General features: G+C 39.9%; 1 protein-coding gene across 4 annotated transcripts in view; it reads left to right on the top strand.

The window, feature by feature from the left end:
- The first annotated feature begins 141 nt into the window (after positions 1-141).
- LOC132989387 (serine/threonine-protein kinase WNK2) overlaps positions 142-18,622 on the top strand; it is a 43,812-nt gene continuing 25,331 nt past the window's right edge. The window contains exons 1-4 of one of the 4 annotated variants that reach the window (XM_061056989.1): positions 142-853; positions 1,247-2,065; positions 18,018-18,190; positions 18,375-18,595. In XM_061056989.1, coding sequence (XP_060912972.1) covers positions 1,427-2,065; positions 18,018-18,190; positions 18,375-18,595 — 1,033 coding nt within the window. In that variant the 5' untranslated portion in view covers positions 142-853; positions 1,247-1,426. The remainder of the gene's footprint in view (positions 854-1,246; positions 2,066-18,017; positions 18,191-18,374; positions 18,596-18,622) is intronic. The other 3 variants (XM_061056990.1, XM_061056991.1, XM_061056992.1) reach the window with 3 other exon arrangements.

The raw sequence follows: 18,622 nt of genomic DNA, 5'->3' as shown, positions 1-18,622 counted from the left end.
AGGGAGAGGGGGAGCCACGTGATTTGATGAGTCGTTAAAAGGGCGTGAAAGAGATTTGACACAGACGTTTACTGGCTTTATGCAGGGAATACTCTTTTCATGCGCCCTTTTCGTTTCCGTCCTCTGATTCTATTTTGGTCTTTTGTTTCTTTTCAGGTGAGATTATGTGTCTCTCTCGCCGTTGAACGGCGGCACGATGAGGGTCTCTGTGGTGCCCTCCCAGCGTGTCGTGTTATTGGCCGGTCCCTCCAGTCGTTACCAGGGGCGTGGAGCCAAGCGAGCTGAATGGGAAACACATTTGTGCGGCTCGCCGTTGTGTTAACTGCAAATGTGGAGGAGAGACAATGACAAGCGAGAACAGTTGTCCGCGTAAATTAATTGCCGGGGAGACGACCGGGGCAAACTAACATTTCTCGTGGTGTTTGAAGCAGTGGTCTTTAACTACACGCTCCGCATTCAGCAGCAGCAGCAGCAGCAGCGGAGAGACTTGGCACCGTGAGCTGCAGTCGAAGAAGAGAGGGATGCGGGTACTTCAGAGGAGATAAATTCAATTTATTGGTCTTTTTCTTGTCAATATGGGGCTCCTTTTAGAAAGAAAAAACTTAAGTTAATCCTGCATTCGTTTTCGGCCGTTCTGTTGTCTCTTGTGTGTAAAAAAAATGAGGATAATAAACAGATAGGGCGTTTAATGGTCCACCTTTTTTTTTCCTTGGACAAAACGGCGAACGTTAGCGAGTTTTTTTTTTTTCTTTCTTCATTTTTTCCACCCAACACTGGACCTGGCAGGGGTTTTTCTGTGTCGTGTATCGGCAGTGTGAGTTTTTGCCGAGCTCTTCTTTGGATTTGGACCAAGGTAAGTCGTTGTCCCATAGGTTTCAATAAAATGTGACTAAATGTTTGAACACTATCTACGCAATATGTGAAGGCAAATCAGCACCTTCTTTTTTTTTTTTTTTTTTAAACAACCGCTGCTTCTAGGATATCGAGCTTAATGTTAACTTTGTGTCGTCAAAAGCAGGTTGCTAGTTTTTCGTCCACCTGGTCAGTGATGGCTTCTGGTGACAGTATGAAACTGTGAGCTTGCCTTCATCCACCTGCTTTTTTTTTTTACTTATTTAAACTCTTTTATAACTGAAACCCATGAGTACAATACATATTTACCGTAGCTTGAGTATTGCCTTACACTCCTGCAGATGTTGGGTTGTGTTTCACTAACTTGCTAATTTTTCTTTCTTTTTTTTTGCAGCTCTTGACATCGAATGAAATCTCCTCTGTGCCATCCCACCCAGTGTTGTTAGGGGCCTCTGCTGGCAAACTGCGTCACCGAGTGGGCGCTGCAGGTACTCATCTCTAAACCTGCAGTTTGGCAAGTCTAGCCATGGCAAGAATGAACTGGAAACCAAAGCAACTGAACTTTTAAATCACCATGGAGCCGGAGCCTAATTCCAACTCCATAGAACTGAAATGTCCATCTGTACCCAACCCTGATTGTGAACTCGCCACAAACATGTATGAGTCCATGGGTGATGGAAATGTCAATCATGTGGATTCATTAGTGAGAGGGGGAAGTGACCCCAGTGCATATCCTTCTTCCAGTTATCAGAGAAGTGTTCACCAGAGATTCATCAGGAGGAGCCTATGGTTTTCTGACACAGATGAGCAGGCCTTCGAAGCACCTGAATGCGACAACAGAAGCAAGATCTTGCACATAAACCTGAGAACTATAGTAGACAGGTCGCGGGGGACTGGCTGCGGAATACAAGAAGGTTCAAGCACTGAAAGTCAAGGGGGGCGTAAGGACAGTGCAACAGAGAGCACCAGTGCTGACGAGGAGAAAGAGAAAAGTGGAAATGCATTAAACATTACATGCAATGATGGGGGTAAAGCTGCTATCAAGTCTGCCAGTGAGGAGAATGAGGAGGAGGCTGAGATGAAAGCGGTCTCCACGTCCCCAGGAGGGAGATTCCTCAAATTTGATATAGAGCTCGGGAGAGGGTCCTTCAAGACGGTCTACAAGGGTCTGGATACGGAGACCTGGGTGGAGGTTGCCTGGTGTGAGCTGCAGGTAAAATATGTTACTGTCTTTCTAATTAACAAACTATCCCCCCCCCCCCTCCCCAAGCATCCACACCCCAACTTTTTTGTTCTTCTTATACTTGAAGGTGGGCATGGGAGACAGTTTACCTTAGTGAATTGATGCCTGACTCTTACAGGAAGCCCCCTCAGGGTGGTTCCCTCTCTGTAGAAGATTCTGCACACATGGTGTTAACATGATGGTGATGTCTTCAGGGAGCTGTCAATCAGCCTGAGTGGAGTAAAGGAATCCACTAAATTGCAAATGGGTTACCACTAAATTTTAAATGGTTTACACAGTGATTGACACGGTTTGGCTGCGGATGTTGAGATGCATATCGAAGCTGAAGTGTAGTGATCAGCAGTTTTGAAAATGCACAAGGAGAGCCTATCGTGTCTTGCATTACACAGACACAGGAGAATCACCAGCTTAGACTGTGCAAAGGTATTAACTAATTATTTCCGTCCTTTGGAGACTACAGCGAGGATAATCTCTCTCTCTCTCCCTCTCTCTCCCAGGAGGCTTAAGGGGGACTACAGTAAGCATGACTGGCCCCTCTAAGAAAGAGAACCTTTGCTGTGTTGTGTTAGTCTTTCACCATTTAGATTTGAATTGCTAAGGAGTCATTCCCAGTGGTGTACTTCCACCAGCCTTCATTTTTACTGTTGTAATTTCCCAGCTGATGACGTAATGACACTGAGCACAGTAATTAGATCAGACAGTGCATGGGATGCTTATGTGTGCTCTGTCCCAGCAGTGTGTCTGCATGTAGCACTAGCAATCCTGCTTCCTACCTCCCTCCGTCTGTGCAACAGGAGGTAGGCAGACAGGAAGCAGCTGATGTGTGCTGTAGCTTGCTGGGAACCCTGTGGCGGTCCTGTGGCCTCAGTGAATACTTGCTATGCTATGGCCACTAAAAACAAGCAGCATCACTTACTTGAGACACTAAAAAGTTTGTACTTAAAGAAAGAACTAAGGAAATGTAGAACTAACCATTCTCTGTATGACTAACATCACACAGGTAGTGATGCATCTCAGCCCTAGAAAGAACTCTGAAGATAACATGCCATTGGCTGGGAATGAGTAACAATACTGAAGCTAAGAGACACAATGACTTCATTTAGATGCTGATGTCATGCTGGCTGATAGTAGCAGTGAGCAATCCCACAACCTCACAGCACTGAGCGGCTATGGACTAAGGATGTGGAACAGGAAGCAATTTACTGTGTTTTATTCGCCCCTAGTGAAACATTAAAACTCCCTCTAGTGGACAGACAGTCAATAATGGATGTAAATCACAGTTCAAATGGTCCTTTCCTCACAATCATGTTCTCATGTTGTCACTCTGGCATACTTTGCATTTTAAACAGACAGTCTCGTTTGGATAAACCAAATACTAACATAATCTATGTGTTTTATCTGAGCACTCTCTGGTTTGTTAATTCACTGAGCAGATCTGAACCATTTGGTGAGACTTTGTGTGCCCAAGTCAATAAGGTGGAATGTGGTGCTTTAGTCAGTTAATCAGAACTGATGGTGATCTCATCTGGATTAATCCTGCCTTCATACTCAGATGAGCTTTAATACAGAAGTTGCCTTTTACGCAAAAATCACGCCAACCTGACTGCATTTTGCATCTGATTTTATTATGGAGACATTTCTCCTTGTTAATATACATGGCAACAGAACTGTGAAAAAACAAACTTCTTTGATCCATAGATTTATTTCTTTATTATTTTTTGGACATTAAAAGTGTCATCAAATTGTTTGACAGCACTTTCACAATTCTTAAGATTGTATATCTTCAAGTAACAACGACAACTCTTAAAATAGCTGATAAAAAATGGTCTCTTGTTATATTATTATTATATTTTTATACTGTAGTACATAACATAGTCCTCTGAAGCTATACTGAAGTCGGACAAAACATGACCTGTTATTATAACACACTATTTCCACTGCTCTCTTTGTTGAACAAATAAGTTCCCGCCCCCCAACGCAAGCCAAGGTCAAGCAACAAAAAAAAAATGTTGTTTTTTTTTGTTGTTGTTTTTAAAGATTTATTTTTGGTCTTTTTGTGCCTTTATTGTAGGGATAGGATAGTGGATATAGTCAGAAATCAGGGAAATAAGTCATTTAAGGATACCTCTCCGATAGAAAAGGACATCTGTCATTAAAAGTAACCCATGAACACCAAGATTCCTTCAAGTGTTTGTGTCGGCATGTCATCTTGTCCCCACCCCCCCCCCAACGCTGTAAACCTAGGGGAAACACTGAGATTATAATTGTTAGATGAATCAATAATGAAAGTAAAAAACCTAGCCATATTCAGTTGTCTTTTTTTGCTATCTTGGGGTTGAGCTTTGCCTCATTATGTGGTTCAGTACATTGAACACGTGCGTGTAATAAGCTCAGCCGGCAGACTTCTTATTTTAGTGCAGCAAATGAGATGTTTTATTGACAGGCCTAAAGAGAGATGTAGTGTTTGTAGCTCCAGTGGGATTCATCATCATGCTTAATGTTATTTAGTAGCGTGGAAGGAGATGCTCTAAAGATTGTTGGTCTAATCAAAGAACCCACGCTACCCACAAGTACACAGATTGTTTTGGTCACATTCAAGGGCATGGTGCAAGAGGAGATATCAAGTACTCTTAAGATTGAAGGGAAGATTTTATGTCTCTGTGATGCGTGTTTACTTTAAAGTCACATGTACAAACACGATGCTAGCTTTTCTATGCTCAGTTGGACAGCAAAGCTTTTTGTAGACGACAGGGAGAAGGAGATATGACTGTGATTTTCCACTGTTTTCCCCTCCTTCCAGTGGTCACATGGTGTTTTTACCCAGATATTTTAATCTGGTCCTATGTTTATTCTTTCTGCTTCTCTTCCTCTGTTTCTATCTCTCCCTATGTCCTCCCATCCCCATCTCCCCCACATCTCTGTTTCCATGCCAGGCTGCTGGCATAACACAGATGGTCCTGGCTCAGCCAAGGATGTTAATCTGAGAGAAAGATGCCTGTTGTGAGTTTTTATTGTCAGGAAGAAACATTTCTTGTGTTTCTGTTTGCTGTTCTATCACTGGAATTTATTTTTAAAAAACTTTGGACGGCCCAGGTTTCTGGCTGTGTGAATAGATTTTTATGGCAGTGGTAAAATGCCGTGTGAACACTGGTAGAGATAGAGTTTACTTCTGACCTTTTTTACAGACTTCTCTGTGGTATTTGGCAGATAGCTTGTTGTTCTGTAGATTAATCTGGTTCTCAGCTTCAGATGAAGTGCTGGCAATGATACCATGGCAGGGATGTGAAGCTGCCTGCCTGTGTGTTTGTTACAGATTTGAGCTTCTTGAACCAGCAGATGTTTGATAGCATGAGTCACTAGGTCACAACCTTGGTTTCAAATACAGGACTTTGCTTCTGTTGAAGAATAGATATGTTTCAGGATCATAATGTTTTTCCAAGCATTGTGTATGTCTGTCTCATTGGAATAACATGTTAAGCACTAAAGCAACATCACTTTCTTGACTGCTTAAAGAAAGCAAAGTTGAAGATGGCCAAGTGGGTCATTCTTTACAGCCCGTTTTGCAGGCCTAGGAAAGCAGAAACAGTCAGACCAAGTTTCTGTAGCTAACAATGCTTTGTCAGTGGCCTCATCTTCAGGCATGCCTGAGCCCCTGTGTCACTCAGCCAATAGAAGAGCCTGAGGAAAGGAGGACAAGCATGTTAGAGCCACAGCAATTTGACCTGGGGGTTAGAGCAGTATAAACAGGCTTGTTGGAAAATGGCTATTTACAGAAATCTTTAAAAGATACATAGGAGACAATAACTAACTAGCATTGTTATGTTAAGAACCATTATCAAATTGAATGATCATAAAAACTTTCCCGGAGTGTTTGATTTGTAGGGGGTGAGAATATTTGTGTTACACAAACTCGTTTTCAGAACTGAGTATAGCATTTAAGTATAAGAAGGCATTTTTTTTCTGCGTTCCTCTCAAGGGTGCAGGGAATGAAATTAGCATGCCCCCTTGCCAAATCAAAGGTGATATAACTAAATAATGTAAGATAATATGTATGTTGTGTTTGTATGTATGGTTGCTAGTTGTTTGTCTTTGTTAATCGTGCTGCTGCCTGTCTTGGCCAGGACACTTTTAGAAAATAGATTTTTAATCTCAGCGAGTTTTTTCCTGGTTAAATAACGCTTAAATAAAATAAAGAAATGTGCTGCTGTGGCAGGTTAAAATTTCAGCTCACCTGCCACCTTGACAGAAAAATAATTCATACATTGATAACTCTTATTTCTTGGAAGCATTTCTGAAGTAAAGAATAGTCGGGGATTTAAGTTTAAAGGATGTATATTTCATTCATTTTTGAGTACCAAATTTCACCATTTTTACAGCAATTAAGTATTTAAAATTGATCCAAAAAGCGCTACACAAAAAGCCAGAGTGCATCTTAGATATATCCCAATTTCTTATACATTTCAGGTGAGGAAAGGACAGAAATCCAGACCCTGCATATAGTCTGAAATAATAGCAAAACAGTACAGCTCAGAATTGTACCACTTGAGCAAGTCTTGATGTTGAAAAGGAACCTGGTAGATTTAGCTTATTAAGAGAGTACGTTTTTGTAAGATCTTTTCCTCACCAATTCAAAACACTTACCGCTATGTAAGATATTCAGTGGAGAAAGAACCTCACTTTACAGAGGTGGATACAAATAAAGAAAACACAATTACACTACATTAGAGTAGCCCAGTAGTAACCATTTGTGGAATCTTGATTTTTGTTTTGCAACTTTAAAGGTCACAGTAGTGGTATTGTTTAGGATAGGAGGACTGTGGTAGATTATGATTCTGTGAATGAACCCACTTTTATCTAAAACATAATAATGCTCAGCTAACATAATCAGATGTGATAATAGTTGCAGAGTAGATAAAAAGTATTTTAAGGAAGTAATCAATCAACAGACTGTCTCCAGATTGCCATGTCTGTTTGCCACTATTAATGCAGTCTAGCAATCTGGCTTTTTGTAACCATGGGAGATACCCGGCTTTGACTTAAAAACATCTAGCTAATAACTATGATGTGGTCTGTAATCATCATCATACCATATCAGTGAGCAACCTCCTTCACTCCTATAGTCTGACCATGAGTTGATGAAGACTGATTTAAAAGCGCCTTTGACTTACCTTATCCGTCCCGATAAAAAGGAAGTGTCACAACAGCTCATTAGGATTCGTAATCTCTTTTGGAATTTAACATGTTTATTTAAATGAAAAATCTTGAGTGCCTCTGCTTCCTCTTTAAGCCTCCTGCTTAGGCCCTGTGGTATGAAGACAAGGGTTACTTTTAATAAATACACACTCTAGTTGACCTCTGCATCACTAAGCTATTTATGTAATAACAAGTGAAAGAACAAATGGCCATACTGTAGTGCTAGTGTATTAAAAGAAACTGTAAACCCTTATTTTGACAGCTATTCATAATTATAGGTTTGTAGTGGAAATATACTTGCATTGCACAATGATGCAAGAAAGGGTTCTAAGATTGTGACCTGCACCCATACATATTTATTTTCAAGAAGAAATAATCACTTAAGTTACTGCAAAATGTGGGGCTCATTGTAAAAGCAAGGTGTTGCTACTTTGCATGACGTGTCATTTTGGAATACTAAGTGAATTGCTGATTTAACTTTGTGCTCTTTTAAGAAGATGTAATTTTTGGTGACGTTGAATCATACTAAAAGGGAAATGATTTTATGGTCACAACTTTACATGCATCTAGCTGTTCATGTATGACAATATGTATTTGCATCACCAAAATATGACCAGGAAGGCATCTTTCTATCTACATCAACCTAGTCGTTGCTGCAGGCAGTTGTCAGTCATGCAAACATTGGAACAATCTTTAAATGTTATCATTTAATAGGTTTTATTAAAGGGTCTTCAGACTTTGAGGAAGAGGGCTGCTTTACATTCTCCACGAGGGAAAGCCCTTGAGTTTTGCCTGTGTTGTGTTTAGTCTGGGTCAGGGCATTTTGCTGAATCAAGACTGTCTCTCTGGCTCTGTGCCCCCACACTGCAGTGGCTGATAAAATGGTAAAGGGAGGGGGGTTGGCCAGGCTGCCCAGTTCAGCTCAGGACACCTCTACCAAGCACGCTACACTCCTCTGCCTTGTTTCAGCTCTAACCATTATCATCAGGGGAAAGGGGCATATATGCATGACTGCTCATCTGCCACACCCCCTTTATGCTGGCTTCATCAGGGTTTAGTTATTTACAGGTACATAGTCATTGAGCACATTTTGAAATATTTGTCTCAAGTTTAGGGAAGCTGGAATAAAATTACTAAAGGATATTGTAGCACCACAGCTATTTGAGGCTGGTTGTATGAGCTTGTGTATGGTTTTTACAATGGGCAATGAGTGTGTGTTGAAGATGTCACTGCCAGTTGTCGCGCTTCAGGTTCTTCAGGACACACTGATAAGCGTTTTCGATGGTAATCTATGATTACACCTCTGTCACTACCTTCGGTGGCATATCAGGGTTGAAACGACTTCACCCAACTATTTGGAAATCTGCGCTACACATTGAAGGCGAGGCGTAACATGGAGCCAAGTATTCAGCCTTCAAGTGGCAGTCAGTAAGGGTCATTTGGTTTGCACATACAGCCTTGTCTATCCAATGGTGAGTCACTCTAAATCAGTTTAAACATCTCGTCTTGTTACAATTCAGTCAGTAGATTTAGGCCTAAACAATCACAAACCTCATTGATTAAGCTGCTGTTTGAAGTAGGCCCTTTATTTTTTCTCTCTGTGTTATGGTTAATTATTTTCTCTTCTTTACTATAGCATAAGCAAGGAGTTCATCTCTGTTTTTTTCTCTTTTTCACTGTTTCTATTCTGAGAAGTTGGAGCTAAGCTGAATCATTTGCTGTCCCGTATTATCAGCAGATATTGCTGTTGTCATGAAAACATAGGTCCATAAACAATTACACGAGTCACATTGCAGAAATGCAAAATATGCTTCTTTTTTTTTTATCTCTCCCTTGGTTTGTGTTAATCCTAATTGATTATATATGGGGGTTGTATTGTCAAAGAAAAGCTATGTGAAGACTGTAAATGAATTGTGCAAATTAGGAAGGGGAGGTGGTGAAGAGGTGAAAGGGGAAGAAGGGGGAGCTCTCAGCGTAGTTCCAAAGACTAGAGTCCAATATTTAACAGCAAACTTACCTGGATCAAATAATATTAGCAGAGGGTTTTTATGTGTTATACACCACTGAGGTGCCAGATGGAGAGGGTGCACCAGGCGGGACAACACAAGGAGGGAATAAAGTTCAGACAAATTGTGCAATTTTTCCTACAAAAGGAAACAATCAATGAAACGATGAACACATGGATCATTATTTTTAATAGTTGCCACCCTAATTGGCTAATCACAGATGCATCCATTATGTGCGTAATCATATACTGGTACATTTGTAGAAAAATAATTAGACTTTAGAATAACATCACCTCAGTTATGTTTATATATTTTTGGAACCTTTGACAATTGTCATCAATTTAGTTCAGAAGATTTGTAAACTTGTGTATGAGATATAAAATCAATATAGCCATATACTGAGCTGATCCCAAAATTCGAATACTTTTATCAGCTGCAGCCTCAAAAATCTGTCAGTCAGGCTCTAAATTGAGACGATCTGCGTCTGCAGTTGTCATGGCCACTGCATAACAGTATTAGTCTTTTGAAGAGGCAAGTGTGTAATCAGAATTTTCTTTTTCATTGTGTTGAGTCAAGAACATTTTGTTTGTCACCCTACGCATGTAGTCAATGACAGCAAAGCGGTTTATAGGAGGTTTGTATGCCTTAATCCATATTTGCTAGCTCTGTCACAATCAGCCAGACACGCTTACACTTTAACACCAGTGTTAAAATACACAAGTGCCTTTCATTGTGGTTCACTTCCAGGTCATTTTAGTCACAAGTGATTATGTGATTTACCAGTAATGCTTTTTTAGTTGTTCCTGCTTCATACTGGTTATCAAAGGCTGACGGGATGTGCTAATGTTACAAGATGATTTGATTCGAGTAGACTCTCTAGAGCTACGATCCAATTCAGGGAGGATTCATTAAAATATAGAACGATTTTGAACGATTCGATCCGATACAAATTGATCAATTGTGTGTAATTTCAAAATAATAGACAATAATAGATAAGAGACAATAGCCTTACCGTAAAATATTCTGTCATGTATAATATGTGAAGTCTTCATCACACACACCCTAGGTTTCTTACTTTGACAGGTAGTTGGGGAAAGAAAGACATTTTGTTACCAACACAGAAATCTTAGCTCTTCTCACCTTTCACACTGTGGGCTTTGTAAAGATCAAGTACTTAATTCCTTCAAGAGAAAAACATTTAAGCCAATTTATGTGAATAAGAAATGAAATAATGAAAACTCTTCAAGACGTAACTTTTCTTATTTCATAATTCTTTCATAATTTGAATTGCATGTGATGTTCAGGAATCGGTTTGACACATTCTCTGTATTACATGACAGTTCCTGAACTTCCTTCTTAAATCGATAAACATTTCTGATTCGCTCCTGTGAAAATTCTGTGTATCTTTTAATAACTAAACACAAATTGAGCATGTCACAAGAGTTGTCAATCCCAATAACGCGGTTAGGTCGTTAACTTTAGCAGGCTATAAACATGGTGACTTCGATGAGTTGTGGCCCGGAGAAAGTGTTTAATATTTGGTCTGCTTGGACTACTGCTTGCTAATGTTAGCATCATAGCACCGGTTTTGCTCAACGGGTGTGATTCTTCATTTTGTCATTGCATTTAATCACTTTTTGCAAAGTGTACAGACAGGCAGACTATTGGAAAGTTTCTCTTCCTTGATATTACATCTACATGACTTCATTTCTGAGGTGGAAAACTGTAAATTGCTTCAGAGAATTTTTTCGTTTTTGTTTTCTCCTTGTGAGCTAACGTACGCCTACTGACCAGGCCCTTCACTCTCGTGAGGGGTAAAAGGTCAAACTCAACAGTCTCGAAAGACGTCAAACACAGTATGCAATATAGGAAGCAAAACCTCAGCAAACCTTATTTGCACTTATTCACGAACACACACATAAACAGACATGAACACACATACATGTAGGGCTGCAGGATTATGGCAAAAATCATAATCACGATTATTTTGACTGATATTGAGATCACGATTATTAAACGTGTTTACTCATTGAGTCAACAACATCTGCATCACATGCACGTATCGACCATTTTTGAGCTCCATTTTTTTCGAGAAGGTGCTTTTAAAACCTCATACAACAATCTAATATATACATTGTGCATAATTTCATTAATAGCACTTGGTAATCGTTGATCTACCTCTCTTTTAACAAGAGAAAGTAGAACTCTATCTGTGAATAACACGTTTTTTTTTCTTGTGAGAGCTTTAACAAGTTTGAAAAGATGCACACCTTTCATATAACAGTTGATGTGTATCCATGCGTTGTCTGAAGCTGCAGTGTGTGTTGTGAGTACAACAAGAAAAAACAAAGAGAGAGTTTGTTTAGGGACTATATCTTCAGTTTTTGGACCGTACGCAGTGCTCTGTAATGGGGCTAAGTTTAAGGCTGTGAGATAACGTTACTTGTTAACACTCCACCAGCTGATGCATGATAAACGGACAGGTGAGAGTGAATGGAGAAAAGTTGAAGCACTGTATGATTCAAAGTAACCATGAACAATAATATCAACACTTTATGATCCACGTTTGTGTAACGGTCTGTTAAAATTATTTTAAATACTTTTTTAAAATATTTGTTCAGTGGACTTTGGTGGCGCCTACTCAAATGCTGCTTTTTCACTGAGACTCTGCAGAAAGATTAAGCGGCAGTACATTTATTTAACACCATGATCATTTCCTATTAATCCGTGGATTGCATGTGGTTGGAACCGTGAAGAGTGATCCAAACAGCGCAGGGTTATCTGAACTGTGAGGAGCTATCTGAACGGATCAGTGATCAGCTGTTATCCATCGAATTGCCAGTTGTAGAGTGCCTGCATGTTAGGCGGGGTAACCCTGAAATAGTCATAACAGAAATGACATGCAGAGCTGTGGGCATAAATGTCCTGCAGGCATGACTGAAGGGACAGAAATTCAGCTGTGGGCATTCTGCTGGCTCATGGTTCCCCTGCAGCAGCATTTGTTATGGCAGCTGAAGACCAGCAATAGTCATCTGACTATTATTAAGGATGGGTGCAGAGGGTGGCAATGTGGCCAAATGACTAAGTATACCTCCTTCTACCTAGCAACAGATATTCTTTTATAATGAGTCCCTTATTGAAATCTCTGCGTAAACTGTGGATAAGATACTGCTCGTGATTTGAGTGTGGCCAGTTGTGTGTGAGAGAGAACATCTTCAGAGATTTCTCTTGAATGTCTTGATGAATATATCTGAGTCTGTTTTTTTTCATTTGATTTACAAGTTCTTCCTGAGGAGAAATGTTTTCTTACTTAATCTCGTTAGCCAAATGTTGTCACACATAGTAAGTACCCTGTGTTTAGCTGTCTTACATAGTTGAAGTTGTTGACACGTTCTTTGAATTTTAATCCCTGTCACACTATTGCTGCTAAATCCAAATGATGCTAATCTGCTCTTTGTTAACCAAGGATCAAGATGAGGCCATTTGAATGGGGAAAGGAGTAAATTGTAATTGTAACACAAAGCTGAGAGAAAACAAAGTTAATGTTTTGAGGTTCTGGTTTAGCTTTTGTAGTTAATTCTAATGCACAAACCTGTTGCCTGTAAATTCAAAGTCTTTTGTCTCTGCTTCAGTGCTTTGCTTCTGCCCCTCCTCATTTCATCATAGAAGGAATTTTACCAGGGATGAAAATAATGATCCAGTCCCATAGTACATTTTTTCCAGGTTTTAAACATACTAACAGATGTTTCATCAATTTAATGCTCCGCCTCTCTCCCTCTCTGAGTAAAAGTCGGCAAACTGCCTGCATTACAAAATATAAACCAGTGTTTCCTGTACCATTCCGTGAATAAACCTATTTTATTATCCAGTTAAAAATCTGACATCCCGCCATTGGGCAGGAAGTGTATTCTCTAATTATTAGGATTATTAATACAGCTGCCGTTTATAGATTTTACGCATATGTTGTTAGAAAGCTACGATTAGTTTTATTCCGACGATGTTAACCAATTCAAGATTCAACCACCACAACAGCTACAATCTGTCCAACAGACCACTGGCAAACTTTTTACTGTCTTTGACTTTGCATTTGAAGATTTACCGTACTCTCCCTTTCATAATATTCCAACAAAAACGTTGGTGCTGCATGTTCTGATGTTTCTCTACCTGGCTAATTGCATGCAACTGTGCCGATGATTGGCGTTTTTTTGTAGCCAATGAAATCCTGAACATATGGATATGCTGCTTCAATGTTTTTGAAAGGATTTAACACATTTTGAAACATTGGAAAATTAGCTTTGGAAAGAAAAATTATTTGTGCTTCTCGTTCAAACAGTATTTCAGTCTAATCTGTTCTTGAACTAACAGTTCAGAAATTGAGGTGCATGCAGCCTTTTACAGGGTTTTACTTTCATCACAGTGTTGGTCAGTCTGTGGATCGACTCCCATTGTGTAAAAATAAAAAGACTGAAGTGAGATGAATATTGTTTTCTTATTTGACCAAACAGTTCTTGATTTGGTTTAATTTTATGGACATAGTTTGCAGCTAAAAAAGTTGAATCACAATTTATTTTATCGCAATACTCAGCATTTCATGTCATGTTTAAATCACAATAATATCCAATCATGACTCAAGTATTGTGATGATATCTAATCATTGGATCTCTGGTGATTCCCACCCCTAATCACAAATGTTCTGTTTGTTTTCATGTACATGTACATTGAGCAGCTGGATGTTAATAAAAACTGCCTGTGTGATCTCTGGCATTTGGCCCATGTGGATTTGATTTAGAACTGACGTTTTTTCAATTCTATATAGAAAAAATATTGTGTATCGCCATTCAACAAAAAAATAAATAGAGATATAATGTTTTGGTCCATATTGCCCAGCTCTAATCAATTTAGATTTAAATTAATAATGTATAATTTGCGGTGAGCACTTATTTTAGTTAAAACAATTTGGATGTAGTTAACCAGTGCATGCAATTTTAAAGAAATAAACAAGTAACACAGTGGTTTGTGATGTTGTACTGTGGCTTTTGGATGTGCTCTAGGCCTAACGGAAACTCTCTGTATCTTCCCCTCTTAAAGGTTTGTGTGAGATTATTCACACCCTTTATTTGGGTATCTGATTTCAGTTATGGCTGTGAAGAATCTGTCTTGGTAAATGTCATGACTAACCTTTTTTGCATTTCTAAATCAATTTGCTTGTGATGAAGTGTATGTGTGTGTGTGTGTGTGTGTATGTTGTGTTTGATGACAAATTGAAGTTAGTGTTAATAATATATTACCCATGGGTGTTTCTGCTTCCGAGTGTGTGTTTATAAAGTAAAAAATGTTCCGTACTTGAGAACATCGTCAGCCTCCATCAGTCATTCTAGTGGGTCTGTCAGGTGTCTCTTAGATTGATGTTCCTCAGAGGAGGCCTGCGTCATCACTCTTTAGCCTGACAGCTCCTCCTCCTCTACAAGGGACGATCAGGTTCCATTAGTGGATAATCAATTGAAGGCACTTATCCTGCTATAACCCTCTGTGGCAGTCAACTTTATTTTTTTATCAAGCAAAAAGTGGCACCCGGAAAATTTGGCTGAGTCATAAATTTGTCAGTAAACTATGTTTTGACTTACCTACTCAGCTGCTCGGCTGCTCCAAAAACAATTGTTGAAGGACTGTTTTACAAACAATCACTTTTTATGATGGTGTTTTTGAGCATTGTAATTTGTTTTTGTTCATTACACTTCTGTTCGTGGCAGAAATGATAATTTACTAATAAATCCATCACCAGTCTTGCAGAGCTCTCTGCTCTATAAGTTCTTGTTAGAGCGTTGGATGTTTCACAACCATTGTCCCATGACTTGTGTGTGTGTGTGTGGCTGGAGTTTGATAGACAAATAAATAGGCTTGATTAGACATACTGACTGCATCACAAAGATTTGCCTCAATGCCTTTTTCCTCAATTATCTAGAATATAATATCTTTCCTAGGTTAACCAATGGCATTGAAGTGGCTTTATCCAGGATTTGGCACTTACTAACTGAAAATGCACATTTTAACCAGTGTCCAGAGATACATGTTGCTGCTTCAAAGTAGACTCAGCTTGGTATTTTGCTGTAAGGAAGCTGGTGTGATACCATCTACCAGTGCATACCGTACATTCTGTAGCATAAGTGGCCTCACTGTAATTGAAAATTCAGACTATGTGCCAGTGTTGGTGCCATGTTCTACCTATAGACTAGAGACATTGAATGTGTTTATGAATATCTGACAAGTAGACAGTAAGAGCCTTTATTAAAAAAACAAACAAATAAGCTTCTCTAATTGGGCATTTGCAGCCCGACAGACCCATACACTTTAAGTAAAGAAGCTAAGCTGATCACCATCTCTCCATAAAGCAGCCACATTCTTCTGAAATGGACAGTATGCATCAGAGAGGGCATGTGATACAAGGCCAGGAATTTGATTTGAACACATACCTTTGGAATTACATGGTGTATTAGCCTGCAAAGTTCCCAGGACCAGTATCACAATCTGTAACCTGTTCCCTCTAGCATCCAGGGGCCCCTTGTTTGATATTTTTCAGACATTTTGTCTTAGAGTATGAGCTGCCAGAGCTGTAGGACTACAAATTCAGCACTTATGTGTAGAGGTTGACAACATAGTGGAGCACATCTTTATAGATTGTTTCTCACTAACGTTACAATATATTTAACTGTGCTGTGTAAATTGAATGGCTTTCTTTATCTGATTAACCTCTCCTGGGTGGCTCCACACTGTGCTGCAGACGGCTGAGCCGGTTCTTAATCCTGGTGTAAAGTTCAGGCTTGATAAGCATCTGAAAACATACTAACATACAGTAGAAAATCTATTTGCAGCATTGCTCCAAATTCAAATGTGAGGTTATAAAGAGTAAGACTTTCAGAAAAAAACACATCCCTAACTAAACCTTAAAAGCATCAAAAAGTTTGTTTTATATTGATGCATACGGGAGATGCACAATGTGGGTGTGTGTATGTATATATATGACTGTTTGCCCTGTCATATTCTTCTGGTGGCTCAATGCGCATGTATCTGTCTGTGTATCTCACCATGCTGTGCCCAAACACTTCTGAGCTTACATGTGGCTTCTGAATTATGCACAAGAACCAATGAGAGGAGAGGAGAGAGGAAAAACAGTAGAAGTACCAGTGGAGGTCTGCATGTGAATGTGCCAGGAGTGTGATTTGTAATCAGGGAACACGGTGTGGTGGGGGTCGAGAGGTTATTTAGAAAAACCTGCAGGATTCCTGTAAGATGAGAGTAGAGGTGCTGAGAGGAGGAAGTAAAAGCAGAAAACAATAGGAAATATGCAGTGCGTAAGGGTTAAAGTTGTTTTAAGCTCCTCCCTTTGTATCCCTGCTGTCTCTCCTTTTTTGACCTGAGCTTAAGGTAAACTTTGGGCAACGTGCTGCTTATGTGGAGCAAGGAGCACTTGGGGATAACCCAGCCCAACTTGAGCAGCCCCAGCCTTCCATTGCTGATGCAGTTCGCCTCAGTAGAAAGGGTTCTCTGCAGAACTGAATTATTCATGGGCCGTTAGAAGTGTGCAGTGAAAATCCCCACCCCCCAAACACTTGCACACAAAACCTGATATGACACGCACGCACACACACACACACACACACACACACACACAAACACACCATGCTTTATCATCTTGACTGTCCACTCCTTAACACACTGCATCACATTACACTGTGCTTCATTGTTAACTTTGTTAAGTTATATTTTCTCTGTTGTTTCATCGCTCCTGGAGTCCACTGTGGTTGAATAATTAAATGGATTAGATCCCGCTAGGATGTGTTCATTGCATTCCATCAGCTGTGTCATCCGTCTCTTTAAGGGGTGGGGTCATGCCTCCAGTCCATGCTCAGTTCTCAAGTACGTGTGTTTGTTACATAAGGCAATGCTATAGTACTGTAGATGGTAAGATGCCAAATGGCTTTAAAAGAAACACTCCGCAATACCTAGAGTCAGATGCCATCAGATTGAGTATAGCCTTTATTCGAGAATTTGAGAGGAAGCGGTTACAAAGCTGTGTTTGTGCGTGCAGGGGATGTTTGGATATAGAAGTGGGAGTGGCTGGTTAGGGGTGCAGAGAGGGAGACAGATTGCAGATATGGGGGAGGGGGGAATGGAGTAAAGGTAGTGGATGAGAGAGTGAGCAAGCAAGTGAAGGAGATGGAGAAAGATGGAGGGGATCAATGACACATAACCTTTAGCCGCAGTGTGTAGTGGGTGTGACCATGTTAACGCATGTGCTCATTCTTCCCCTATAGTCAGTGTTGTCTCGCTTTAATGTCTTCCTGCAAAACCAAACAAGTAGTTACATGAGACTGAAATTATGCTTAAAATATCAAACACATGCATGTTATCTAGGCTGAGTCTTGTTACTGCAAAAGACAGACACATATCTGAATTCTTCCCACACACAAATGCTGACAGCCATTAGCTTTACTATACATATGGTCCAATTAGAGATGAGTATATGGCTCAAAGACTGTCACTAACCCCCCTCTCACACAATGTTTCTCCAACATTCTGGATGCATGATTTAAATATACAGTGAAGTGCCTCCAAGCTGACCACCTTTTCCATCTGGCTGTGCACAAATGATAAAACAAGTATGTTATCATTAGGACTTGGTTCTAATTATAGTTTTCTCTCTACATCTGTCATCTTTTCTCTAGGATCGTAAGCTGTCAAAAGTGGAACGTCAACGCTTTAAGGAGGAAGCAGAGATGTTGAAGGGTCTTCAACATCCCAACATTGTACGTTTCTATGACTTCTGGGAGTCTCCCATGAAAGGAAAGAAGTGCATTGTATTAGTGACCGAACTCATGACATCAGGAACACTAAAAACGTGAGTATTGGTAAAGGCAGATATTGAAGACAAGAATGTCTTATCATAAGTATCAGATACACAGATTAAAAGCTATTTATGATTTCAACCTGTCAAAGAAATGTCATCCCTTCTACATCTTACTGAAACGATATATTTCAACTCATATGATTGTTAGATAATGTGCTCTCTTTCCTTCTGACAGATATCTAAAGCGTTTCAAGGTGATGAAACCCAAAGTGCTGAGGAGCTGGTGCAGACAGATACTGAAAGGCCTTCACTTTCTTCATACCAGGACCCCTCCCATCATTCATAGAGATCTCAAATGTGATAACATCTTCATCACTGGACCTACAGGCTCGGTCAAGATAGGGGATTTAGGACTGGCAACTCTTAAGGCTGCTTCCTTTGCCAAGAGTGTCATAGGTAGGAGACTTAAAAATGTTGCTCGGC

This window comes from Labrus mixtus, chromosome 15, assembly GCF_963584025.1.
Source record: "Labrus mixtus chromosome 15, fLabMix1.1, whole genome shotgun sequence".
Taxonomy (NCBI): domain Eukaryota; kingdom Metazoa; phylum Chordata; class Actinopteri; order Labriformes; family Labridae; genus Labrus; species Labrus mixtus.
Note: the sequence above shows the minus strand (reverse complement) of the source record. Positions and strands in the feature narration are given on the sequence as shown.